The sequence below is a fragment of the Taurulus bubalis genome (genome assembly GCF_910589615.1).
Source record: "Taurulus bubalis genome assembly, chromosome: 18".
NCBI classification, from domain to species: Eukaryota; Metazoa; Chordata; class Actinopteri; order Perciformes; family Cottidae; genus Taurulus; species Taurulus bubalis.
In genome coordinates this window covers 9427433-9453953 of record NC_136606.1, presented here as the reverse complement: position 1 = coordinate 9453953, position 26521 = coordinate 9427433, and the positions used below count along the sequence as shown (strand labels likewise).

General features: G+C 41.7%; 2 protein-coding genes across 4 annotated transcripts; one reads left to right on the top strand and one right to left on the bottom strand.

Annotated features, from left to right (window-relative positions):
* Positions 1–52: 52 nt before the first annotated feature.
* Positions 53–13037, top strand: vill (villin-like; the record flags this gene model as incomplete). Its single annotated transcript, XM_079234501.1, has 21 exons — positions 53–97; positions 1259–1297; positions 4502–4585; positions 4685–4759; positions 4879–5078; positions 5420–5528; positions 5851–5961; positions 6597–6802; positions 6890–6968; positions 7053–7151; positions 7262–7415; positions 7619–7719; positions 7836–7973; positions 8078–8236; positions 8435–8614; positions 8746–8891; positions 9375–9519; positions 10689–10877; positions 11144–11212; positions 11419–11754; positions 12524–13037. The coding sequence occupies 21 exons, from the start codon at positions 53–55 to the stop codon at positions 12635–12637; spliced, it is 2778 nt and encodes a 925-aa protein (XP_079090627.1). The 3' UTR covers positions 12638–13037.
* Positions 13038–25801, bottom strand: plcd1a (phospholipase C, delta 1a; the record flags this gene model as incomplete). Of its 3 annotated transcripts, none has more annotated exons than XM_079234503.1 (15): positions 13038–13814; positions 13982–14131; positions 14216–14351; positions 14522–14700; positions 14804–14920; positions 15006–15162; positions 15251–15400; positions 16356–16508; positions 16616–16760; positions 17280–17481; positions 17588–17816; positions 17922–18051; positions 18191–18419; positions 22212–22370; positions 25715–25801. In XM_079234503.1, 15 exons carry the CDS (start codon positions 25743–25745, stop codon positions 13723–13725), a joined length of 2259 nt encoding a protein of 752 aa, XP_079090629.1. In that variant the 3' UTR covers positions 13038–13722. The 3 variants fall into 3 exon arrangements, with proteins under 3 accessions (XP_079090629.1, XP_079090630.1, XP_079090628.1); XM_079234504.1 differs by having other exon boundaries at positions 22250–22370; positions 25715–25795; XM_079234502.1 differs by lacking the exon at positions 25715–25801 and adding an exon at positions 24254–24353.
* Between the last annotated feature and the right edge of the window lie 720 nt (positions 25802–26521).

Sequence of the window (26521 nt, the reverse complement as noted above, 5' to 3'; positions counted from 1 at the left end):
GATATGTGGGGACTGACATTCACCACGTTGTGGAAATAATCATATTTTCCTAATGGAGTCCAGGGTTCAATCTAAAAATGACAAGCCGTGGTCGAAGGTAAGAAACACTTTCATCCTGCATGTTGACTTGAATCTGTTGGTTAACAAGAAAACTAGGGTAGTTGCATAACAAATCTGTTTTCATATTCCCTGGCAGGGATTGTGTGAAGTATATAGGACAAAGACAAGTGTAATAGATGTGTCCCTGAACAGAAAACATCAGCAGGGAGCCCCGTCTATGATTCATGCACTCGCTGCAACGTCCAACAGAAGAAGTTTACAGATTGTTCACACAGTTTGAGAATGTTTGGGGGGAAAGCAGAAGCAGGGTTTGATGTTTTATGTAGAGGTAAAAACGGATCGGTTCCAAGGTTATCCTTAGCTGTAAAAGCAACTCACCCACGATGTATTTATACTGTTTCTTTACACACAATGCAGTGTTTTACTATGGATTAACATCCACACACTGCAAAGATTCTTCTGGTCTAATACTTCAAAAAAAGTGTGCAAATCCCTTTTGGACACAGTGTGTTATAATTCTTCTCCACATTTTGCAAACAAATGTTAGCACAAGCTGCCAATGCCTCCTCTGTTGGGGGATCAAAGCCCAGAGCTGTAAACCTTCAATAATGTCAAGCGTTCCTCCTCGAGTGTCTATATGAGTGGGCACAGAACGAGAGACTTAGCCACAGAAAGCCTCTGATTCCTTTCCAATACCACTCGCAGCTCCTCGAGTCCGATTCCCCCATCTGCTAGTTGTAACAGTTGCTGAATGAATAATTGGTGTCAAGTGGCGCCTGTAATGCCCACTGGGCTGCAGAGGGCTCAGCCCAACAAAAACACGACTCTCTTTGGAACCTCGAGTTAAGCTCGAGTCCATCTCATTTCAGGTGTTGTGGATGATTTTGTCAAGCGTCTTGACTTTGTGGTTCATTCTGCAAGTGTGTCTCCCCTCATTCCTCCTTACAACAAGCCAGAATCTCCTCCTCAAAAACACCTTTATTTTAGAAGGGGCTGGGGAACAATGTAAGGAGAGGCGTATCACGGTTGTTGTAGTGTAAATATTGAGGCAGGAAATTGCAGGTGTGTTCAAACTTGGGTGTGGAGACAAATACATCCAGCCCTTTCTGCCACACACAGTTTGCACACAGGAGGGAAAGCCAGCGACATTTTATTGCATAAATACATCATTTCACTAATCTAACTCCACAACTCGTAGGACACAGCGAGGCCTCCACTCCGCCAGACACAACACAAGGTAAGTTACATTCTTTTGTTTTGGTGAGAGCTTTCTCTAGATTATTTTCAGTAGTTTTTAATATATATCTCCAATCATATAGATGTCCTTAATCTGAATCACTGCAGTTTGGGGAGGATGACATCTTCATTATCATATTTATCTTTAAAACAGACCGTTTTAAAACCTACATCATGTTATATACTTTGGAGGTGAACACATTTGCATGTACAGTATATAGAGCACTGACAAAGCTCATTGTGTCGCTGAGTCAATGGACACTGCAGGTTGATGGAGGTGGAACCAGTCTTTCCTGTCACAGTACTAGAGGCATCACCGGGGTTCAATTGATCTTTTCAGAAATTATTTGTTTTTCATATATTTTGAGGCGGATCAGATTGCAGAGCACAGTGGTTGTCTTTCATTACCAACAGGGAGTTACCACTACCGCCGAAATGTTGTTCAAGTAACAACGCCATTTCGTCACTTCATTTAGTCAACCAATTTAAATCAATTAGGATGTAGTCTTCTCCCGATTTTTCAAAGTTTATGTAGAAATTGTTTTTATTATGAAAGTGAGATAATACACTAAACAATAAAAGGGTTTATTTCATCCAAAACAAATCATCAATATGACATGCATACTGAGGGAAACTGTTATTTTAGTAAGAGTTTGATATGTGGAGTAGGCATAGGTATGGCCACTCCTTTGCCCAGATAACAAAAGGAAACGGTCAATAGATGTTTGGATCGGGAATACGATGATGAAAGTTTTTTTAGCAACAGATCTTTTCCCCCATCATTTAAAACGTAACATTTCACAATCGTTTGTGAGGTAATTGCTGTTATCCTTTGAATATTTACCAGCCTGTGGCTATTTTTGTTTTCACATTGTGAGTAGGAAGTGTAGAAGGGTCCATTGACGCCACAAGATCTTTCACCAGGCGCAGAGTAGTCATGCTTGTTGATGTTGTAGTCGGCACACATGTTGACATAACAGCCTGTTTCCACAATACTTGTCTTTTCCCCCCATGTAGATCAGTCACTGTGTTATGTGTTATGTTCAGCCATGCAAACATCCAACAGCCTATGGTGTAACAACAACAACTGCACATGCAACACAGGTCACACAGGTAGGCTATAGGTGAGACGACCCCATCTGGGTTTCCCCTCATCCCGGCTCTTGCACTGTCATTGGCTGAAGCTCCCTGACAGACTCCCAGACAGTTCCAGATATTTAGCTTTCTAGATGGGAATCTGTCTACTGTGCAGAAGGCAAGCACCTTTAGAAAGTTCACGCCTATTTAGTACACTCTGGAGTCAAGCTGCTATAGCCTCACTTGGTCTGGTCTGACCAGTAGTACATGGTAGCTAATGTGAGCTAATGTGAACTAATGTGAGCTAATGTGAGCTAATGTTAGCAAGCCTGACCACAGTTAAACTATGTTTAGCGATCACATACTTATTACTTTTGTCACTTGTGGCCACATAATCTTGCTTTAAAGCTGCTTATTGAACCACAACACTATATGTGTTATATTATATGTGAGATGTTGCTAACTCAGTTTGACTTGGTCTCTCAGACTCTCTGTCCTCCTCAGACTGCCACACCAGATTAAGTATGATTTTGCAACCTTAGCCCAAGCCCATTTGTGTTATTAAAATCTCAACCCTTTTTCTGTTTGCTCTGTGTGTCACCTCTTTTTATCTGATTACTTAAAAACCTGAGCCTTGATAGTAGTAATAAAGGGTGTGGTTAACATCCTGGTATTGTACAGCTGACCTGATCTGCCTCACCTTACACCACCCACTTCATTAATCACTGCCCAGCCAGGCATTTCATTCATTCACCTGGAGCCAAGATTAGAGTTTTGTGTGAGCCTATTAATTATAGCTGGTATATTTCCCAGGAGAATAACGGCAACCACAGCTCCCCCAGCCATTGCTCAATCACACCATACATGCATAGATCCTGTATTTGCATTCATGATATGTTGCCGCCTGGGTGGCGTCCCACCGAGCCTGTTTCCACGTCTCACCATTAAGCCTGTATACCGTCTTGACTCAGCTGGTGTGTTTGCTTATCAGTGCTGTTGTTTCTGATATCTGAGTCAAGAGGTGTTTAAGCGCCGCTGATTGCAGAACTTGTATGTTGCTACGATGCCAAGATGACACTCATTAAAGACGTGTTTTACTGTCACAGATAGAATCTTGTGAAATGGTTCACTTGTCACTTGAGAAACATCTGTTTCCAGTGAAAAGATAAGGAACCGAGCAATGAGGGATATGAGAGGCTTCACAAATGCTATATTTTTCTGTTGACGTATCTTGGCAGAGTTGCTATTAAATGTTAGTTTCACAATATGCTGTTAAAGGTTCTAACACTCTTAATACAGTTAGACCACAAGCAGTGGTGGTACAGACTGTTAACATGCTCTATAGTTTCCCCTCAGTTCTACTTTCAGAGGTCATCGTTTTTTCTGTCGCACAAATGCTTATAATACCAACTGTACGCTACCTGCTGAGAACTAAATGGCAGACAAAGTTATATGAATGAACACAGTGTAGCATTGAGCAGATAATTACCTACACATTTCCTCAATAACAGGGCTAAAAAGAGAGAATGCATTGGTCGTACATTTAGTCACAACTCCTAATGGAGAAAAATGGTGCTCCATAGCTGCTGGATGTCTACACAAGAAGAACGTGTTTGCTCAGCGCACTACATCAATTTAAAAGGTTATAGTATGCTCTTATTGTGTAAAAGTAAAAGTCCTGCATTCAAACTATTACTGATGTAAACATATAAAAAGTTGGCTTAAAAAGTAGGCTACTTGCTAACGCTGTATTGGGCCCTTGTGGCCATTCTTACTATATATTATATCATTGGATTTTATAGTTGGTTGAGGCAGAACTAATTGTAACTAATTTATACAGGGTTTAAATCTAAATATTTGTGAAGCGGTAAAAGTTAAATATTGACATGATGATAATGAAGTAGAAGTCTAAAATAGCTCAAAGCTGCTCTTAAGTACAGAGAGTTACATTCCACCAAGACCATGTATCTGAATATCTTAGATATTGTGCTTCAACATCACAAAGATGTTTAAACATTCTTTGTAACTTTTCTTATACATCTCACATACCTTAAATGTGTTTTATTGCATTAATCATTACATGCATTTACACAGCAAAGGATGAACCTTTCATGTATCTTTGTTTCAGTTCAGCAGAATGATGAGTGATGACAATCAAGACACATTTAGAAATGTCAGCCAGAAGCCAGGCCTGCAGATATGGACCATCAACGTAAGACAGATATCATATTACTGCGTTTGTGAATGTTACTGGCACCGGTATTATTTTTCATTGCGTCTAACATTTAATTTTTGTTGTTTTCTCCTTCAGAACATGCAGATGGTCCCCGTTCCAGCTCAAGGCTTTGGAAACTTCTTTGAGGGAGATTGTTACATTGTTCTTTATGTAAGTACAACACGGGTTGATTTCTCAGGAGGCTCAACACTAAAGGCATGTGACTGAAACATGCTTCCATGGTACATATGTGTAACTGTTGGTCTTCCATCGGCTGTGTTTTTCACCAGGTAAGTCAGAACAAAGGCTCCGGCCAGTCGGCCGACATCCACTACTGGATCGGAAACTCCTCTTCTCAGGATGAGCAAGGGGCCGCGGCCATCTACGTCACCCAGCTGGACGAGCACCTGGGTGGGAGTCCGGTCCAGCACAGGGAGGTGCAGGGTAATGAGTCTCCACGGTTCAGGAGCTACTTCAAAAATGGCCTCATGTGAGTCAAAGAAAGAAATCTGGTGTGCAATCTGGAACGGGGGGTGGTGACCAAGTAGTCACACACACTTATGCCGTAATCTCCCTGAGACTTGAACAGTAATCCCTCTGCGTGAAATCATTATGACACAAATACACTTGTTTTGTTGCGGCAGCTTAGCAAAGAAAACGTTTTAACCGCTGACTTTTTGTTGTGTTTTTGCTTCACGATTATGTAACACTGAGGTTTAAATTGCAAAATTAACAAAATAATAAATTCAGCCAGGTGCTTTTGCAATAATCCTGCTCCATGTCTGTTTTATGACACCCGGACTTTGGTAATGTGTGCTGATCTCTCCACAGCTACAAGAAGGGTGGAGTGGCCTCAGGTTTTCAGCATGTTGACACAAACGTCTACAACGTCCTGCGACTGCTGCACGTCAAAGGGAGGAAGCATGTCACAGCATCAGAGGTATGCAGAGTAGAATATACAGTAAAGGGCAAGGACAGGAATTATTGCTGCTTGCCCTGTCCCTCCCACTGGAGCTATCACAGGCGTCAGCAAGGGGTGTCGGCACTCCCTCTTAAACAAATTACGGTGTGCTTTTCGCCTTAGCTGTCAAAGTAGGTGTTAATTGTCTGACAAGTGCTATGACTGTGTGGTATTTAATTAATATTTTACTAACATTTGTTTTCTTTTTATTGGTTTTATGACAGCATGTCCCTTGCATTTGAATAAAGGTATAGAGGTTAATAACTCTCCATCGTGTTAAAGTGTGTGTTTGTGTGTGCAGGTGGAGGTGTCATGGAACAGCTTTAACAATGGAGATATATTCCTGCTGGATATGGGGAAAGCCATCGTGCAGTGGAACGGCCCCCAGAGCAACAGGAGAGAGAAGCTCAAGGTAAACCTCCACTCTGATTACAGAAGAGCAGTGATGCACTTACAGAAGAGTCACATGAGGAAATACAAAAGACTTTCAAAAATGACTTTCCCAAATAGGGGTTGAGACTTTGTATTAATATAAAAAAAACACAATATTCTAATATATTTGTTTTCTTGTTTTTTTATTTGAGTTGGATTTTCTTTTATTTGTTGGTTCTAACCAAATTACTTCCAAATAAAATCAGGGAAAATAATAATACAAAAGTGTCCACATTACAGTCATTGAAAAGTTGGGACAGCAAATAAAAATGAATTGCCCTTGATAATTTGTTATGAGTCTCTATTTATTAAGTCAATAATTGTTTAATAATTATAATTGTATAAATATAATTGTAATTATTAATTAATGGCGAAGTATTACAACCAAGGGGAAATAAGTAAGGAAAAAAGACACAATCATAATCTGATATACATTTAGCCGAAAAATCTAAATTTTAGATTATTTCTCAGTTATAACAATACACCTTCTATTTTTATCTTTTCAATGTCCTCATGACTGAATTGTTCTGTGGACGTTGGACCAGTCTGTGACCATTCATGTTTGTTTTCATATGCAAAAAAAAAGAAGAAGCTATAATCTGTTTTTGTTTGCAGGCAGTCTTGCTGGCTCAGGACATCCGGGACCGGGAGAGAGGAGGTCGAGCTCAGATCGGCCTGGTGGAGGGAGGAGATGAGCAGGACTCCCCAGAGCTCATGAAAGTAATGATGGCGGTGCTCGGCCAAAGAACTGGGCCGCTGAAGGAAGCCATTCCTGATGATAAACCTGACCAGGTGCAGAACACCAACGTCAGACTCTACCAGTAAGGACCTCTTGATCTGTGAGATCATTTCTGCAACGTGTTGGGAATGTTGAACACAATCCCACGTTGTTCTTTCTTTCTCCTCAGCGTTTTTGAAAACGGCGGCAATCTAGTGGTTCAAGAAGTGGCCACGCAGCCTCTAACCCAAGATCTGCTGCACTCCTCTGTAATTCCCTTTCATCCTTTGAACACGTTCCTTGGAGACTGTTATATAGAGCATGCTCATAGTTTCTTTCTCTCCCACTGTCAGGACTGCTACATCGCGGACCAGAGAGGCTCTAGTGTGATGGTGTGGAAAGGCAAACAGGCCTCCAAGGAGGAGCGGAAAGAAGCTCTCAACAGGGCGGTGGTGAGTTTACTTCAAAGATTTCTATTTATCAAATTAGTTCATATTATGGTTCTTTTTTTTTGCCAGGATCACCAAGTTAAACACTAATAATTTATCAACTTTTCTACCAGGGCTACATCAAAGCTAAGAACTACCCATCCAGCACCAGTGTGAAGGTGATGACCGACGGAGGAGAGACCGCAATGTTCAAGCACTTGTTCAAATCCTGGAGAGATAGAGGGCAAACTCAGGGTCTTGGATCCACCTACAGCATGGGGAAGATAGGTAACACAATACCTGACCTGCTTCTTTTCACAATAACATCGCACATATTGTAGGTCTTCAATTTAAGCAGTTTTTATTCAATATGTATTTTTTTACAATTTCATTATAAGATCTTATATTTTGTTTGTATATCATTTATATGATTATCTATTTCTTAATGATTTGTTTACTTGTGTAATACTCAATACTTTGGGTCCATACAGCAAAGGTCGACCAAGTGAAGTTTGATGTGATGGAGCTCCACGCGCGTCCTGAACTGGCAGCACAGCAGCGCATGGTGGACGACGGCTCTGGAGATGTTAAGGTGTGGAAACTTCTTCTGATGCCAATATACCAAAAAACACAAAATGGTAGATAGACTTATTATCTGTATTTAAAATTACTATATATATTTTTTTTTTTATGTTTGTAAATGTTCAGGTGTGGCGTATCGAGAACCTGGAGGTGGCCGAAGTAGATCCAAATACTTATGGACAGTTTTACGGAGGAGACTGCTACTTGGTGCTGTACACATATACAATATCAAACAAGCAGCATTACATACTCTACATGTGGCAGGTCAGTAACATCCCAGTAGGAACATTGTTTTTATATATGTCTCTCTGGTGAATAAAAAAGAAGAGCTACTCTGTATTAACTTGAGTTAATGTTTCTTCCACCAGGGCCGTCATGCCACTAAAGATGAGATCACAGCTTGTGCCTACCAGGCCGTCAATATTGATAACAAGTACAATGGAGCCCCGGTCCAGGTCAGGGTGGTCATGGGAAAGGAGCCTCGCCATTTCCTTGCTATTTTCAAAGGAAAACTCATCATCTTTGAGGTGCCTTTTTCTTCACTGAAGATTTTCTTTTTTGCTGGTTGCGAATACCTAAATGCTAAAAGGCCTTTATCTTGTTTAGTTTTTTGCAATTGTGGTCGATTACTGCATTATTACTGCAATACATACGAAATGTTTTACCTCTCAAAAGGAAAGTGCAAAAAATTGAATTTGTGTGTGTGTTTGTGTGTGTGTCTTTAGGGTGGTACGGGCCGACCTGGTGTGGTCATCCCTGAACAAGGAGCCAGGCTATTCCAGGTCAGAGGGACTAACGAGCTGAACACCAAGTCCACTGAAGTGCTGGCGAGGGCGTCGTCTCTCAACACCAACGATGTCTTCCTGCTAAAGACCAACCATATATGCTACCTGTGGTATGGAAAGGTACGTGCTTCGTTATGGAACACTGTAACAAGCTGACAAAGCCTCAAAAGAAAATGTGAATTTGCGTTTGTGTGTTTGCTTTTTCACACAAATCCCTGTTTTGTTTGATGTCGGCTTCTGTGTGTCTCCAGGGCTGCAGCGGGGATGAGAGGGTGATGGGGAGAGCGATGTCTGATGTGCTGTCCAAGCAGGACAAGCAGGTGGTGATGGAGGGCCAGGAGCCAGCTGACTTCTGGGTAGCTCTGGGAGGAAAGGCTCCCTATGCTTGTGACAAGAGGTACGCACAGACAGCAGCGACTTCACACCTTTGAATCAGGCTCTTATTTTGGGGTGATATTATTGCAATCTCAAGAGAAATTAGTTGGTTTTCTTGTTCACGATAGTTCAGCAGCAACATATTAACGACTATCAACATTCAAACAGGCCTTGTTATATACATATTTTCTTTTTCCTCTATTCTATCGTATAAAAAGCAACACCATATAAACAAGGACTCCAAAACTCACCCAAAAGGCTCTTTAATCATATTTTGAAACATTAATAAGCTTACACTTACATCTCCATGGATTATTTTTATATCAAGGACAGCGGAATATGCCCAATGTCATCTGAAATATAGTCTGCATATACACACACGCACACACACACACACACACACACACACACACACACACACACACACACACACACACACACACACACACACACACACACACCAGATGACAGTTGTAATGACGGTGGGAGCTATGGTTTGTTTCAGACTGCAGATGGAGGAGCCTCCTCACAGTCCCCGGCTGTTTGAATGCTCCAATCAGATAGGTCAGTTCAGGATGACCGAGGTGGACGACTACGCTCAGGGTGACCTGGACGAGGAGGATGTCATGCTGCTGGACACCTGGGAGGAGGTGAGAGGCAGTGGTGGACTCGGGCTGTTAGTAACACAGAGGTGTGTTTGAATGTAACTGGGTCAGAGTAGATGAAAAGGAAACACAGCAATTTTGACAAAACTGTGCACTTTTGGAGCGATTATCTCTTTGGAATGATGCAGTTGCATCCCAAAACAAACAAAGCAAATCATAACACAACATCTGAATGTTGCCTGTGCACAGACTGATGCTAATGAAATGAAGCTACGCAAAGTTGAAGGGGTTTCGGAAGGAGCATGTTCAGGCAGAATCTCCAAATTGGCCATTTGGGTACATTTAGGTACCATCTGTACCATTGGAAATGTTCCAGATAACTGTAAAATGAATTTGATTCATTTACATATAGGTTTTGATTCAATCTAAATACGGCTGTTTTGGGCTTAGTTTTAAAAAGTAAATCAATGAGACCTTTTATATTTGTCCCTTTTTATAGAAACTCATAATGGTCCATTGGTCCAGCTCGTTACTTTAGCATGGGTGCAGCATCAATATGCATCCACTAGATGGAGACATAGACCCTGTTTTCACATGGAGCGCTGAAGATGGACAAGCTTTAAATGCTTAACCATGCCATGGAAATAAACACAGACAGCTGACAGTTAGAAGGTTCAAATACAAACCTACTTTAATAATGTCTAGAAATTAGAAGAAAGAATAAAGCCAGTTGTAGAGTGCCTTAGTGGCTGAGTAGCTCCAGTCTGAGCTCGGTAACTGCAGTGTTGCTACATTGTTTCGATCGAGCTGCAGGACTTTTGGTTCATGTCAAAGGTACTGAATGTTTATTTTATAAATTTCTTATTTCATTCAGATAAACCATAAATAAGTTCTTATGAGGGACGGTTAGATCAGCTCAAAATAAAAGACAGAAGAAAGAGTCTTTTTGGTACGGCGGACAGAAGTCATACAGTTATTAATTTATGCATCAACAAATCTCAAATTTGCATCGTAATGGTAAATGGTTCAGGTTGCAATTTAATCATATCGGACAATTCTTCTCCATCCGTGTGTTTGTGTTTTCCACTGACTGTCTGAGATTGTTATTTTAAGTGTCTGACAAAATTATGGAGAGGCTACTTAATTAAAAACACTTAGTTCACAGTGCTCTAGAAGGGATTTATCTTTGTTCTTCTTTTTTTAAAACACCTCAGATTTTCTTGTGGGTTGGAAACTCAGCCAACCAGTATGAGACCAAGGAGGCGTGGAATAGCGCGCAGGAGTATCTGAGGACTCACCCTGCAGGCCGCGACCCCGACACACCCATCATTGTTGTCAAACAGGGTTATGAACCACCCACGTTCACTGGCTGGTTCAATGCATGGGATACTCATAAGTGGAGCGTGAGTTTGTTATGAGCCCTTTGATCTCAGTGAGAGGCCCTAGAGCACTCTTGATATAATAATGTGGCATGATTCAATCATTTGTAATGTTATTATAAATGTGCATTTCCACTACATCAGCACAGGTGATTGAAAAGAGACACAAACATGGGAATAAATCATTTTAGAAATTAGAGAGAACATGCAGATTTCATGGATTGTTTGAAGATGAAGACGACCTGCATGCGTACGAACTCTCAATCCTGGCTCATTGATCTTCTCCACAGGGAGGCAACTCCTATGAGGAGATGAAAAAAAAGCTGAGTGATCCAGCATCTCTTTCACAGATCAATATTGTAAGTGATTGATTGATACTAATCCTTCTAATAATTGATAAATATACTAATATCACACATGTAATAACACCTAATGTACCTAATGTGTTAAATAATACTGTTACTAATCTGTTCCAATATTTCCAATATTTTGATGTTTTCTCCAAAATGTCATGTAAAAATCCACCAAAAATAGGATTTTACTCAACCATGTTCTGCATCTGCAGGATCTGAACAACTCTAATCTCAATAAGAGTCCTGTTGGGGTTAGTGGAGGTGGGTACAGGGCTCCAGGAGGCCCCACAGGCTCTCCTGCAGTCTACCGGGTCCACGAGGGGGATCTGTCCCCGAGACCCTCTACTCCCAGCAGCCCGTCCACCCAGAGAGCCCAGACCTCTGTGTCCATGAACATGTGCCCCTCCTCTAGCTTAAGTCCATCCTCCCCAGCTGGCGGCGCTGTGACCCCCTCTGCTGGAGGCTCTGGGATGTATCTGGACCCGGAGCTCATCGTCAACAAGTCTCCCAGTGAGCTGCCACAGGGAGTGGACCCCAGCCTGAGAGAGGTGGGTATAGAATCATGGATGCTGCAAAAGCATGGAAGTCATTATGTAGCAGGTGTGAATGCTTTGTGAACGTGCCTTCTTGTTGGAAAGTCACAGCTCAGTTAAAATCCGAGATGTCGTGATCGTGGTCTTTGCTATGGATCCTGATTAGTCTTAATATTGAGTGTAATACAATATAATGTTAATATTTGTTTTGTGGTTCACTCAGTATTACAGCTGCACACCATACAAAGGCTACGGTAACATTTCACTAAAATGCAGTTCAGCATAAACACACAATTAGTTCAGCTGTTCTCTCAGTTTGTTTAAAAATAGACACACAATAATTACAAGGAAAGTCAAAATAACTACACAAAATTAACTAAAGAAACACAAAATGACTGAAAAAAGAGACACAAAACAACTCAGAGACATAAAATGAATACAAAGCGTCACAAAATGTGTACTAGGAGACACAAAATGAGTACAATTTGACAAGAAAGATGCACAATGACTACGAAAATACAAAATAATGACAACAAGGCGACAAAATAAAGCGCAAAACAACTTTAAAGAGACACAACACTAACACAAGGAGTCACTGTCTCTTTGTGGCCTGCGCAGCTTTGAGGAGGGGCATTTAGTCACTGCCAAGGACTCAAATCCCTCTGTGGTTGTAAATGTGATTCACTGAAGACGATGTGACTCAGTTATAATGAGTGTGTATTAACACAGAGAGCACAGCAGAGGTCAGCCTAACTGTTTCCTGTCCTCTGTGCTGTGGTTTTAGGATTACCTCTCTGATGTTGCGTTTGAGAACCTGCTTGGAACGACTCGCTTGGACTTCAAGCGTCTGCCAAAGTGGAGGCAGAGTGACATGAAGAAGAAAGCAGGACTTTTCTGAGAAACATGCGCTGTTGGATTTACAGGGAAACATCATCAAGCCAGTTCCATTTTTATTCAGACAACTTCTTTGTAAAAACTAACTAAAGTAGCATTTTAGCTGTTGGCTCAAAGACAAGATCGGTTCTTGATCATTTCCTCTGAATATTGCTTTTTTTCTACAGACTTTTTTTCCACCATAAACCAAGTTAAAGTGATTAAAAATGTTAGACTTATCTTATTAATATGATTGTAATAAAATACAAAATCAAGGACACCATTTACAGTTAAATTAAGACTATTTACAATTGTTGTGCTTTATATTTATCCATATTGTTCAATGTTTTATGCTAATTGTTCCATGATCTGATTTTCCTCAGGATATTATTGTCATTGGCTGAATAAACACACAAAAGCTTGAATCGGGGACTTTGCTGGTTTTATTTGAGAGCTAGTGCAAATGCAGATAAGAGACAAGACAAGTATGATTTAAAATCTTCATATACATGAAATACTTGATAAGATGAATTAATGCTCAATATGTTAAAAGCAGATTTATGTGTGATGTTAAAACATTGACAAACATTGTGGAGCAGACACACATGTGGCTCTCTCAATGGGCAAAACATTTGCCTTTTCATCATACTGTTTTGATATCATACTGTTTGTACTGTTGCTCCAGTCACCAACATCATAACCGCACTAAATTTAAATCAGTTGAGTGCTCATTGTGTTTCTTGACAAATACATTGTGTCCATGAGCATGATTTGTTTGATCCTGAAGGGAGAGAAATCCTTATTGTGCCACCGTCCTCCCCAATATGGCAAATAGAGTTTAATGACTTCCTTTAAATACTTTCTCCCGTTGCTCTTTCATTAACATCTTCATTCACTCTTTCTTTGTTAAGATACAAATACTCTCTACAATACTTTAAAAAATAGAAGCTAAAATTATACACTGACCGGGAACTGAGATTCAGTACCTGCGGATGACAAACTTTTTTTTTCATGATTTAAATTATGTTTAGCTTTAAAACAGGACAAATTCCTTTCAAGAGTTTTTATAAAAATGCTGTTGCTGACGTGAAGGTTTATCCAGACGCGATCCTACCGGGCGTCTATGAGCATGAGATGCACAAATAGTCCGGCCGAGCAGATGACGTCACCTCTCTTGGTGAGCAGCGGGACGTGGCGATACCCTGGAAAAAAAGGAAGTGAGTTTTAGGTTCGTCAGCAAATCAGAGTACAAACACAAGAGTCATATGATTTGACATAAAGCTGCTCCAGGAACTATCTGGGCTTGTTTCGTCTTGCTTTCTCCGGTTCAGTGCCTCGTGCTCTTTGACCCTGAACTGAGCTCTCTTACCGTTCTGTACGCTGGTGAGCGGTAGACAGTACTGCCCGATGAGATCATTCTGGGATGTTGAGTCATAGTCCTCCACCACAAACCTCAGCATGGCCAGCTCAGGGACGTTGACGTCAAACGCGAACTTCTCATTCCACATCGGGTTGAACCCTGCAGGGAGGCATTATTGTTCAGCGTGTAACATCAGCAGTGTGTGTGTCCATATCTGTGTATGTGTAAGTGCGTTACGCTCACCATTGTTATCGATGTAGTGCGTCTCCTTGCTGGCGTTGTCCGCAGGGACGCCGTACAGCTCCACTCTCACCAGGGGGTCAACGATGGACTTTTGTTTGTCTTTGTTGAGTTTAGGTAACTGCTGAGCTGAGATCACCTTTTGTATCAGGAAACAGAGCACAAATATGTAACAATACAACTATGAAGAGAAACAAAATCATGTCTACAGTGTAAACACGACACAACAGTCGGCTTTCGTCACCGCTAGTTCTTAGGTGTCGGTTTGGTGCGACCTGTCTTTCAAGTTTAACTGCGAAGAACTCTCACCATCACATTAAAGGTCTTCTTATTTAGCCAGGGCCCTTTGGAAAGTGCGCTGGGGTCGAACTGAGAGGACAGGCTTCTCTGAAATTCTGGTTTCAGGGTGTAGCCACAAGACCCGTTTGGCAGAAACCGACCCTGGTTTATGTGCATCTCCTTGGAGGGAGTCTGGAAGTTCAACGCCACTAAAAAACAAATCAGAGAGAGAAGGGAGTGAAACCATTACTTTTTACTCGAACACTTAAAATACTAATAGCTGGATTTCTGCATGCAGCAAAGGGAGTGTACCGATCTGGCAGCCAACATTCCACATGGGCACTGGGTTATAGTTGGAGGAGTCCGTTCTGGAGCCAGCGGGGTAGATCCTACTGAGTTTGTCCATGTTGTGATGGATGTAGGCCGTCGCTACGAGAACAAATTGAAACAGTTTTTATACGCTGCTCATGAGAAGTCATATTTGAATGTAAGGTTCGTACGTTATGATGTTCACCTGAAGTCTCAGCCAGGTTGAAAGCTTTACTCTCCTTGAAGGAGGACATCTCATAGAAGGCTTGCATTTCCTTGGCATGTTCAAAGCCATTGAAATGGACACTCTTGCAGTAGATGACAATGTCTGAGAGCTCTTTGGCAAGTTTGATTTTTGACTTCTAAAAGGAGATAGGATAGCAGTTTAGTTTCGTTGAAGGAAATACACATGCTTGTACTTGTAAAATGTATTATGAACACTTGACCCACCTTTGATTTGGCTTTCTGGTCGTTCTCCTTACAATCTGCAGCCTCATCCTCCTCAGACACGGTGTCTTCCTCTATGAAGCTGTTATTATTGAGGGCCGCATCCAGTTTGTTCAACCGCTTCCCTTTGATGAGGAACTTTCGCTTCAGCTCCTGCACAGAAACCGACAAAATGTGTGTTTATGTGTCGCAATTTAAAAAGTAATGTGCCACATAATTGCTGAGTGTAGGGAAGCATATTATTGTCTTTCAATGGAAAAAAAGCATATGTTATTGGTGACTCCTCATCACGTCCTCTCAGCAGCCAATGACAGAGGAAAATGCGTTGTAATACATAATTAGATCTTCCTCACAATGCCACAGGCATTTATCCCATGGGTGCTACATGAGTGCTACTTTGGGTCGTTTCTAGTGCTGAGGACTTTTTCAATACATCCGTCATAGATGTTAATGAAATTAGTTTGTCGCAGAAAAAACTCCTTTTATATAATGCTTGATTAATAACATGCAGACTTAGGCAAACACTAAAAAGATTTCCGCCAGGTGGTGTGGGTTCTCCTCCCTCCCAAACAAAGAAGAGTTGAATCTCAGACAACAAGATGGCGGCGAAGATAACAACAACTGGGATTTATTTATCTCGTATTGGGACTGATTTTATTGCATCATAATTTATCGGGTATGCATGCACACACACAAGGTCGTAAAGCATTATCCCTATATATAAAGCTGGCGGAGATAACAATTGACTACTTATTCGTTAATAAACAACTTATCTCGAAGCGCTCACTCAGTAATGATAACAAAATGCAAAACTCAAGATCTTGTGTACCCACATTATTCAAACATAGAGAAGGAGCAGAGGCTGTTTTGAATATGTACTAGTGGTTTCGTTTGGTCCTCACATAATGAAGATTGGGTTTTACTTTCATCTCTTCAGCTTCGTCTCCCAGACAAATCTAATAGTCACGTTAAAGTAAACAGGAAAGTGAAGTGGTTCATTAACTTAAGAGGTGGAATTTTTATGTACGGCCTTTGGTGTTTATTTGGGATCAAAGTTTTAAAGACTGAATGTGTCATAAAAGAAATCAGTGAGCTGAGATGTACACACCTCAGGTGAGGGGAAGTTGGTGGGCATGTTGTTGCCCAGAGGCTTTGAGACCAACGCATCACCCAGGATGGAGATCAAGTAATGGGCCATGAGCTTCTGTTGGTCCACGGTGCAGTGGTTCTCCAGGGACAGGATCACTGGGTAGTCGGATGTCTGGAGAAGAAGGAAACAACCATTCAGTGAAGGTGAAGCTCTCCACAACTGCATGGATGAGCAGAACGGTGATGGATACGAAACACAATCATCATTATTTCTCATACTTTGAAGGCGAAGTCTTTGATGGCTTTAATGACGTCTCTAAAGAGCACTTTGGATGTTAGTGTGTATCCGTGGTAAATGACCGGCTCTCCGTTAGCCCCATCCCAGCAGTCCAGCTCCACGCAGCGACAGCTCTTCATCAGCGCTCTGCAGGGAAAGAAAACCTTCATGAAAACCTGGGAGGGATCACTACACTCCAGCTCTTTTTTTTAACAACGGTCGGTTTTGGTTCCTGGGCCATCCGTAGTTCCTGTCCCCTTAAAAGTCCCTGCTCCCAAGGTAGCACTCTTTTAAGGAGCTGGAACTATTTGGGTGGATGGACACAAGCCTGCTTCAACTTGTGTGCATCATTCTGGTTACATTATGATCATTTATCACAATGATTGTTGCTTGTTTTCTTATAATAGCGAACTCCTTTACAAGAAGTGTGAGAAAGCTCCCGTTGTTTAGATACATTGGAAAGCCAAAGAAGAATAGACATACATTTTATTTTACTTCCTAAGTTCAGTACCTGGGACCTGGTTGGAAAATGACGATCCATATCTCCAACAAATTGCTGTAAGTTTGCTTTTCATGTAAAAACAATGCCATGATAGGGAAAGACTGTTGTCAGAACTCAAGTAACGTTACATCCAATGTGTACAGTAAGTCGGTAAAAGTAGTTACTTTATGTAGGCTTCTGTGCTGCTGGGCCCTTTGAGCTGGTCTGCCATCAGGTATGTGTTGTGTGAGGAGGAGATGTAATAATGGTTGAGGGGCTGGTGCATGTCCTGATACACCTGTTTGTGGGCCGGGTTGAAGATGGAGCCCTCCTCCTGGTGCATGTACATCAGGAAGCCGTCTTTGGACATGCACTTCTTCTGCTTCACTGGTGGACAGAGGACAGACGGACCCGGTGAATATGATACGGCATGTGGAACACGGTGTCTCTCAACACCGTGTTGTATAGAACTCCAAAACAACTCAGCCCCTACCTGTCTCATCCACCTCGTATTTTTCAATCAGCTTGAGAGCGTCCTCCATGGACACCGGCTCCCTCTGCTCATTCAACAGGAAGTTGAGCAAGTCTCTGGCGCTCATCTGGCCCTCATTTTGAGCGTATTGCCCGTAAATCACATCTATCTCTTCCCGGTACGTCAGCAGGTCGTAGAAGTGCTTGATCTCTGAGCCCTCCAGGGAGCCTGATTTGGACTCGTCACATTTCTATGCGACATGATGAAACACATACTGGAGTTTAAGTTTGGCGAACTATGCATTTTTACGGACGACGTATCGATCTGCAGGATGCAACGTCTCACTGCGACTCACCTTGAAGATTTCCGCCGCGTAAGTGTCGTCCACTTCAATGTTGACCTGTCTCAGGAAGTGCTTCAGCTCCTTAAGGGTCATCTTGTTGTCGTCGTTCTTGTCTGCTTTCCGCATGCAGTTGATGATCCAACTGACATTTAGATTTAGGAATTATATTTGAAACAATTAAGATCAAAACAACACATTTGGGACAACATAAAGGCACTTGTCTCCTCTTATGCCCTCCTGCAAACATATTCCTCATTAAAAGACCCACAAGTCAAGGATACTGCTCACTCTTCTGCTGGCGGCTGAGGTTGAGCATGTTGCTCATGATCTTATCCAGGCCGTTGACCCACTGTTTCGCCTCGTTCTCGTTGGCTGCCATCAGGTCCAGATTTTTCTTGCGGCCCTTGAAGATGATGGAGAAGCACTGGTCTTCAACGCTGCTGTGGGTGTGTTTATTAAGCCCCTCAGACTGACGGCCCTTCCGCACTGAATCGATGTCATCGATGGAGACTGTTTGGAGAGAGGAAGGGCTTTTGTTCGACATTTACCTCAAAACACTAGAATGCACCCCGAAAAAAACGTGAACAAGTATAAAAAAATACTTTAACACGCTGTTAGGTTTGACATGCAACATCCTCTTGAATTGGAGTCAAGTTTATATCTGACATATGCAAGTAACAATATGTTTACGAACTAATTAACTCCATGATGGAAACTCAGAGTCTGGATTACTAACAAAATTAAATTAAGATCTCATTTGTCTTTCCACAAAATTTAATATATTTCAATATAAACTAGATAAAATTTATATTACATTATTATATGTACATTTTTGCGAAACGATCACCTGCATTGTTTTGTTATTTGGATAAGTAAGTTTCCTGTAATTTAGCCGTTATCAAAAGAGAACAACACTTAATAGTTTAATACAAACAAAACATGAAAAATAGCTTTTTTATTGATTACCAATTCTGCCATTAACAGTAGTACTGATAATTGTTAATAGCGTCTTAAAATCATATATACAGTAGTTTTCAGCGTGATAATTGGGAACAACCGTGACCTCGCTGGAAGTCACACTTGGCCCTTTACAGCGGAAGTTGACCGAGATATCATGTAATCTATCGTGGGCTGTATGAGAAAGAAACAGTTTGATTCCTAATGGTGTTTTTTAAGAGCTGATACATTTAGACCATTAGTCAAGCGACAGAAAATGAATCTAGCCAAATAATCGTTTGACCAATTTTCCAAGCAAACATGCAGAAATGTTGCCGGTCAGAGCTTCTCAAAAGTGAAGCTCTGCTGCCTGGTCGGCCCTGAGACAAGTCAGTATCTGGTGGCAGCAGACGTTTTGTTCTGGTGGGCACAAACAACACAGAGCGCCACAAATAGTTTTTAAAACTTATCTACAGGAAGGCTTTTGTGTCTGTGTGGCAGCTCGCCTCTCTGGCCTTCACTCACAAGCCACAACAGTTGAATATTTACACATCCGACAAACACACAGCGACATTAGCAGTCATTTGTGTATTTTTTTTTTATCCCCCTAAAACCAATATTCCAGCTGTGTTTTAGTCTGAATCAGCTCTTGGGGGAATATATCATCTTTAGCTTCTAAATGCGTCTAAAAGGAATTTATATATTCTGGAACAACCAAAGAGATGAATTCAAAATGTGTTGTTTTCCCCCAAACAAATCTCTTATCTCATGCAGGAATACATTGTAGTGAGATAGGACCTTCTACAACAGAGTTATTTCTTACTGCAACTACCTGCTATATGTTGCTTAACAACAGTAGGTTGAGCTTGAATTTTGTTTACCAAATACTAAACGAAGCAACAGATTTAGAGACGGTCTAAGAGATGGCCTCGCAGACATTTGGATTCTTTGGCAACCCAAACACATTCCACAGAGATTTGATAACTGCTTTTAAGTTTTGATGCAATCCGGCCTCCCTTGATCTCCTCGCCTCACACACTGGCACATATGGGCAAGACATAAAATACTATGATCAACATTTATGAAATGAACCACCCACACAAAGAGAACATTTACTGAAGGTCTCTGCACACAAAGCCTGTTTTCACCCATACATTTGGGGGTCCTGCTCTGTTGTTGAGCAGCTTAATGTACGGAAGAGCGTGCACGATGATGTAATCACGCTAAATGGCAACAACCGCCCTTGTAACAAAACACCAGAAGCTTAGCTAAGAGGCCATATGTTGAAGCTGGGCTACAATCACAGTGTTTCCACCCTTTACATCCTGAGGCTGGGGAGGCGAGTGAAGAGCGGCCATTGTTCCTGAGAGAACCAGAGACTATCTAGGGGCACGATGAATCTAAAGGTCAGACTACTTGGAGAGGAAAACACGACAGTGAGGGGGCGGTGTGGAGAAATACTGGTTTACACTCAGCTGAATGAACAAAATACCTTGGAGGCACTCACCAGAAGGTCAATGTTTGTTTAATCAGCGCTTGCACATTATCCCCACAAAAGCAGACAACTGTACAGGACTTTAGTTTTGTGAAAGTTGGATCATTTTCAGAGAATTCCGTCTCTCCACAATTTCCACGTCATGTCACCCGTGTCACGCCCAGCATTGCTTGAATACCAGATGAAATGTATTACAATGAGATTATTGTGCAAGTTCAAAGTTCCTGCTGTTGTTTTCAAAACTCTTTTCTTCAAAGAGAAGACAGCTTTTAGCAGTAAAGAGGGTGTTTGTCGTGAGTCAGTTATGTCAGTGTGTGAATGTAAGCTTACAGCGGCATATTAGGGGTCTTGAATCAGTATGTTCCCTTATGAATAGGCCCAATTCATGGCAGAGTCAAGGTCTGGATGATTCTGGTGATACTATGGTGATTCTGGGCCAAATACAGTGTTATTGAAAATGTAATCTTGGCAATTCTACTTTTTTACTCTAAATACTGAATACCCCCCGACCCTGGCTCTTTGATTTTATATTCTATATGTTTTACCAGCAATAGCCCTCATACGTTGTCGTATAATTAAGACCTTACGGTTCCCATTTAGCTTGGGATCGAGGTGGGAAGTTAAAATGACGTGCAAAACAAGAACCGCCTACTTACCAAATCTGCTAAGACCTCCATAAATATTGTTTAGACAAATTCTAAACTGATTCGTTTTCAAATATTATCAATACCTTTATCTCTGTGACAAATAGCTGACTGACAGTTATACAAGGGAGGTGTATCATGTCATGAGATATGTGTGTTATATTTTTCCACCTCATATGACCCTGACAGTGTGTACGTTCCAGTGTGTGTGTGTGTGTATGTTCCAGTGTGTGTGTGTGTGTGTGTGTGTGTGTGTGTGTGTGTGTGTGTGTAAATGGCAGTCATGGAGCGTGGGAAAAAGAGAACAGGAGCTTTTTACAGTCGATTGGGACTAATGAGAAGTGGTCCAGAGTGGAGGGCTTTTCTCTCACTCAGTGGATGATTTACAGCCACGACACAGAAATGTGTCCGTAGCAACAAAACAACTTCTGCTTCGGTGAAGCATCAGGAAAAAACTCTGTTGAAATACAATACGTGCTTTAGAGTTGGTTAGCTCAAGCCCACAGGAAAGCAATAAAACATGCAAGTATGTCCGTAAACAAGGAAATGCCTGCGACTTCAAGGCCCATCTCTAAGCCAGTTTGGTCGTGTTAAATATCAGCTTTGACACAGAACCGTTCACACAGCCGTATCGATCGATATCACCTCAGTGTGTGTCTACTGTGTCTGTACGGGGAAGATTATGGGCACTGCTCTGTCTTTCAGTGTTTGTTTAAGGCTCAGGCTGGGGCCAGAGGTTATCAGGTCTGCTGGCAGCAGCTGCTGCCAGGATTGGAGGGAGATCAGAGAGGCCCAGAGGACGTATGCATATTCACACCAGCCAGACAGCGAGCGGCTTACTAAACCAGAAATCACAGGGAAACAATCTCTCCCTTTTTCACACACACACAAACAAACACTAGTATTTTCCAGTCTCTCTTCGGCCTCACGGTAGTACGCAGAATCTGTGTGAGTTCAATGTCCCCACACACACCCTCACATATTCTGGCGTACCAGTGGGATTTGAGGGGTGTGTTTGCGAGAGGCTATTGTTGAGATCTGAAAAGAGAACTCTATGTTGACAGAATAATAGCAGATGAACAGCTCAAAAAGACAGTGGGTCGGACGAGCCTGAGTGGGAAAAACTCACAGAAACTGGAACTCAGAAGGATTTTAAGCTTTGAACTTTTCCCATTTTTGTGCATTGTGTAAATAAAAGATGTAACTCGTGTAGAAGGCGGCACTCACAAGTCGGTTTCCGCCTGAACGTTTTGTGGGACTCATACCACAACGTCTTGCAGTCTTCCTGCAGTTTGAAGAAGCGGTTCTTCTTCCAGGAGCTCGAGCGAATCTTGACCAGCTCCCCGCCGACCAGCATGAACTGCAGATCTGGATCTCCCTCCAAACCTGCAGAGGTCATTCACAAATCTGATCAATTGAACTGCCATTTAATGTAAAATGCACGAGCCAGGGCTGTTGCTATAGAGGTATATTATGACATTGTTAGTAAGGAAAAATGTGTGATAGTAAGAGAGTTGGTATTGCACTTCCATAATGTTGGAGGACTCACAAGAGACAGATTTATAAAACAGTCAAAGTCAGAGCATTGGAGGTCCAGATATCTGACTTTTATGGGTCAAACTCCAAATACAATGAATCTATTTTCCCCATAATGCAATAGCATCTTTTTATTTGACCCTTCCTGCCTCCACTTTATAACGCAGGTATAATGGCATTTATCGAAGTTCCAAGGCCAAAACACATTGTCATATTTTGTGTTATATTTGATCAAATCCAACTGTACTCAAAGGAAGAAAGGGAAATGTTGAAAGATGGTTTATCATTCAGGTGAAGACATTTGCTGATTAAGGCTTACTGGGAAGAATCTGTCGAACGCAAACAATAAGCTCACAATGCCGGCAGGTCAATGTTTAGTCAATTAGTTTTCCGTCTGTGCAGATGTGAGATAATGTTGGTGTTAGTCAATGTATGTGGGTGGGACTGAGCTTTGCACATCACGCCAGCTTAAAATGGTCATTAAATGCAGATCAGTTGTGTAAAATGTTATCGATATCCTCACAGTACGCAAAGGGGCATTTGAGGATAAGTGCATTCACAACAACTCGGCTGGGATTGTGTCACGGTCGTGGGCAGGACCCAAACATTGCAGACATTTTTTCCCCCGGATCGCACCACAGCCTCACAAAGGCTGTTTATGAGCGTCTGGAGGACCAGGCAAAGCAGCTCCAGAGCTTCAACACCGCCCCTGCTCAGTCAGGCTTTCCGTCAGCAGTTTAACCTACTGAGCGTGCAGTGGCAGCTTCTAGTTTGTCACCCTCTTGTTGGTGTTAAATACTTTACCGTGAAGAAGAGGTTCTTAGTCACCCACCATGTCTATGTTATGAAAAGAGAGCAGCAACAAACACTTCCCATATCTGTGGATTTGAAGGAAGTTTATGAAAATCAGATGACTTTTCTTTCCCCTTCTTTTGCAGTGTAATCAGTTTCAGATGTGACGTTGCCGACACCCTTTGAGGGCAAGCTAGGGCAAGACGATGGCTAAGAATAAGGTGAAATGCCTCTGAAGAATTGGGTAATGATGAGGGTTCTCACACAACGTGGGAGGGAACCGGAGTGCTTTTGGTTTTCCAAGTGAGAAAACAACAGTTGTTTGAGATCTGAGGATACAGATGCTCCAAAAGACCCATTTATGGAACAGAAAAGGTTGAGCAAAACAAACAAGATGGTGCAACAGGTTGTCGCTTTATCAAAGTATTATTTGCTTTGTAGAGGTTTATAAGAGTTTGCATTTTATTGTTCCAAGTGTCCTCTTTTTGAAGAGGACTAGGAAATCATGAACATATGCTGTTACTTATTCACAGAATGACGAAGAAGAAACAACGCAGAAGAGTTCCCTTTGTCCATTCAGCTCTTTTTAAGGTTAAAACTCCTTCCTGTGTGTGTCCCTTTTTGAGGGACAAAAAGATTGCATGCGATGTAATTTTCAACTAGTCCCCCTCTGCGTTGCCATATTGACAGAAAGAAAGAAAGAATGCACCGCTCCAGGCAATGAGGAAGCCTTCAGCCTCTTTACTGCTCTACATACAGTGCGTTGCCTCCTAGAAACCCAAACACAGTATGGTGCACGTTTTCTATATGATTCCTGATTCATGTTGACAAGATAATCACCTTCTTAAATCCAGGTTCAAAACATTCGCCTGCCCGTGCTGTGAAAAGATAATCAGTGCGTCATTTTGCGTGAGGCGCATTTCCACCTTTTGGTAACTCACCTAACCGTTTTCCATTCTCCTGTGCAATTCTCTTCACTTGCTCCTGGAAAGCTCGCTCCTCGGATTGCGTCCTTTTCGGACGTTTATGTAAACAAGACATTGTGGAATAACTTCTTCCTCTTCTTTATTTATTTTGTACAGTAAAAACATGAGCTATTCAGTCGGCGTTTAATGTCGTCCCCCCTCATGGGGCGGGTCTAAACTCGTCTGTTATTTTCCCGGCAGCGGTGCATGTCCAGCTGTGCACACTCTGGTGAGGACTTCTATATAGAAAGCCTATATAGAAAGTTAACCTCATACTCTTAACATCTTATTATTATTATTATTATTATTAATATTATTATTATTATTAAAACATCTCAATGTCATCGAGTTAGGACACTTCTGATCGGCTCTCATGATGCATTCATGAATTTTAGAAAAAACAATCTTTCCTTGAAGTGAGGAGGAGTTTCACTTCCTGTTGCTTTAGGAATTGAAAATACATTATAGGCTGCATTACAACTTTAAATGCATGTTGCATGTGTGCAGTTTAAACGTGTTTCTTTTTGGTATGGACTTGGCTGCATACATATCTGTTTTCAAACAATTAGTAGGCTAAAATCTCGAATAATCTCAGTTAAATCCTCTTTGAGGAATGAGCTGTACATTAGCGCCACCCCGTGTTGGTTGTTGATTGGCAGGGGATTCGGGGGAGACGTGCTTGATTCCTCCATGGTGAGGGCAGCGCGACCAGGTCATGTTTGCGCGCTGCGGCACATTAAATAGCCTAGAGTTTTTTTTCAGCGTGAGAAATACGATGTGTGGCGGGAGGGCGTGACTTAAGACCGAAATGCGTGACAGTCACGCTCAATGCGTGACACTTGAGAGCCCTGTAAATATGTGTAATTCATTTACAAGTGTTCTGGTTGTTAGGTTAGCTTTGGTTACTTGTATTTGTACCAGTACTTATAGACTTGGTTTGCAATAGGACCGACATGACACCTGCACGTGTTTAGTATTCTACTCTTGTGTGAAACGTGATATTGTCCTGCAACAAAAAAAACAACTACCAAAGCTACTTTGAATATTTGGGTGAAATTTGCTTGTCAGAGACAGCAATAAGCCGGTGATACGTCAACACCAGCTGTTAGGTATAGGCTACATGTTGGATTGTATTTATCTGACCCTCATCTTTGCACCCAAACCACAAATATACCAAAACAAAATGTTGTAGTTATAAGCATGTCTTTTTTTCTTTTCTTTTAAAAACATCCAAGCTACTCTCTGATACAGACCTATGAAATAATGTCACAAAAACTCATATTGCCAAAAATCTCATGAAGATAAGTATACTATACATATATACATACATAAGATATTCCCCACCCTACCCTGGATGTCAAACACGTCAACAGGTGGGCTCTTGGATGCAGCAGTAGCAGAATTCATCAGGCAGCATAAATCTGGGCACCAACTCACCGTGATTCCCAGCTGTGCCATTTGTCTCCATTCTGATTCCAGGCAAATTATATCACCATGAGCAAAGTCCCCTCTTCTCCTCTAGAGTACTGTCACCTATGCTACAGGGTTTATCACAAGCAGAAACCTGTCTGTTCGTCCAATGTAGGGAAAGATCCAACGTGTTTGCCCTTCTGAGCCGACCCACACAGTGCACGGTTAATGCCAGCCCATCAGGCGCTTGTATGTCGTCAGTCCACACCCATTGCAACACCAGTCTGACAAGTTCAACACTGTGTTTGTCCTTAAAACTTTCATTCAGCTACCAGGCAGTAAAAACTACACCTATGGATGGAATTTAACCTTGACTAAAAATAGTAGACACTTGCACTTTGACCAATGTAATAAGATGGTGTTAAATGGGGGCTTTACGATATATATATATATATATATATATAGATATATATGCATTTACTCAGTGCTGGGATTTTATGTAATGTTCTGGCACCTAGAGCGATCTGATTTGTGGAGGGTGTTTCCCTGGTCTGGTACAGACCTGCCATTTATACTGTGCTCTTGCCTTTCTCCTCTCTGGCTTTTTACACTGCAGTCAGTATTCAGAGTGTGATCCCTCCACATCACACCATGTCCTGTAATCATCATTATTGTAAGGTCTTTACACTATCTAGGCCTACTGAGAGCAGCTGCAGGCATCTATCCTTCGTAGACATTCCAGTAGTGTTGATTCAAACAGAAATATGTGCTTAAAGCAACAGTTCAAAGCTGCAGAAGCAGGTGCTGGTTATCATGCATGCCTAGCCCATCTTG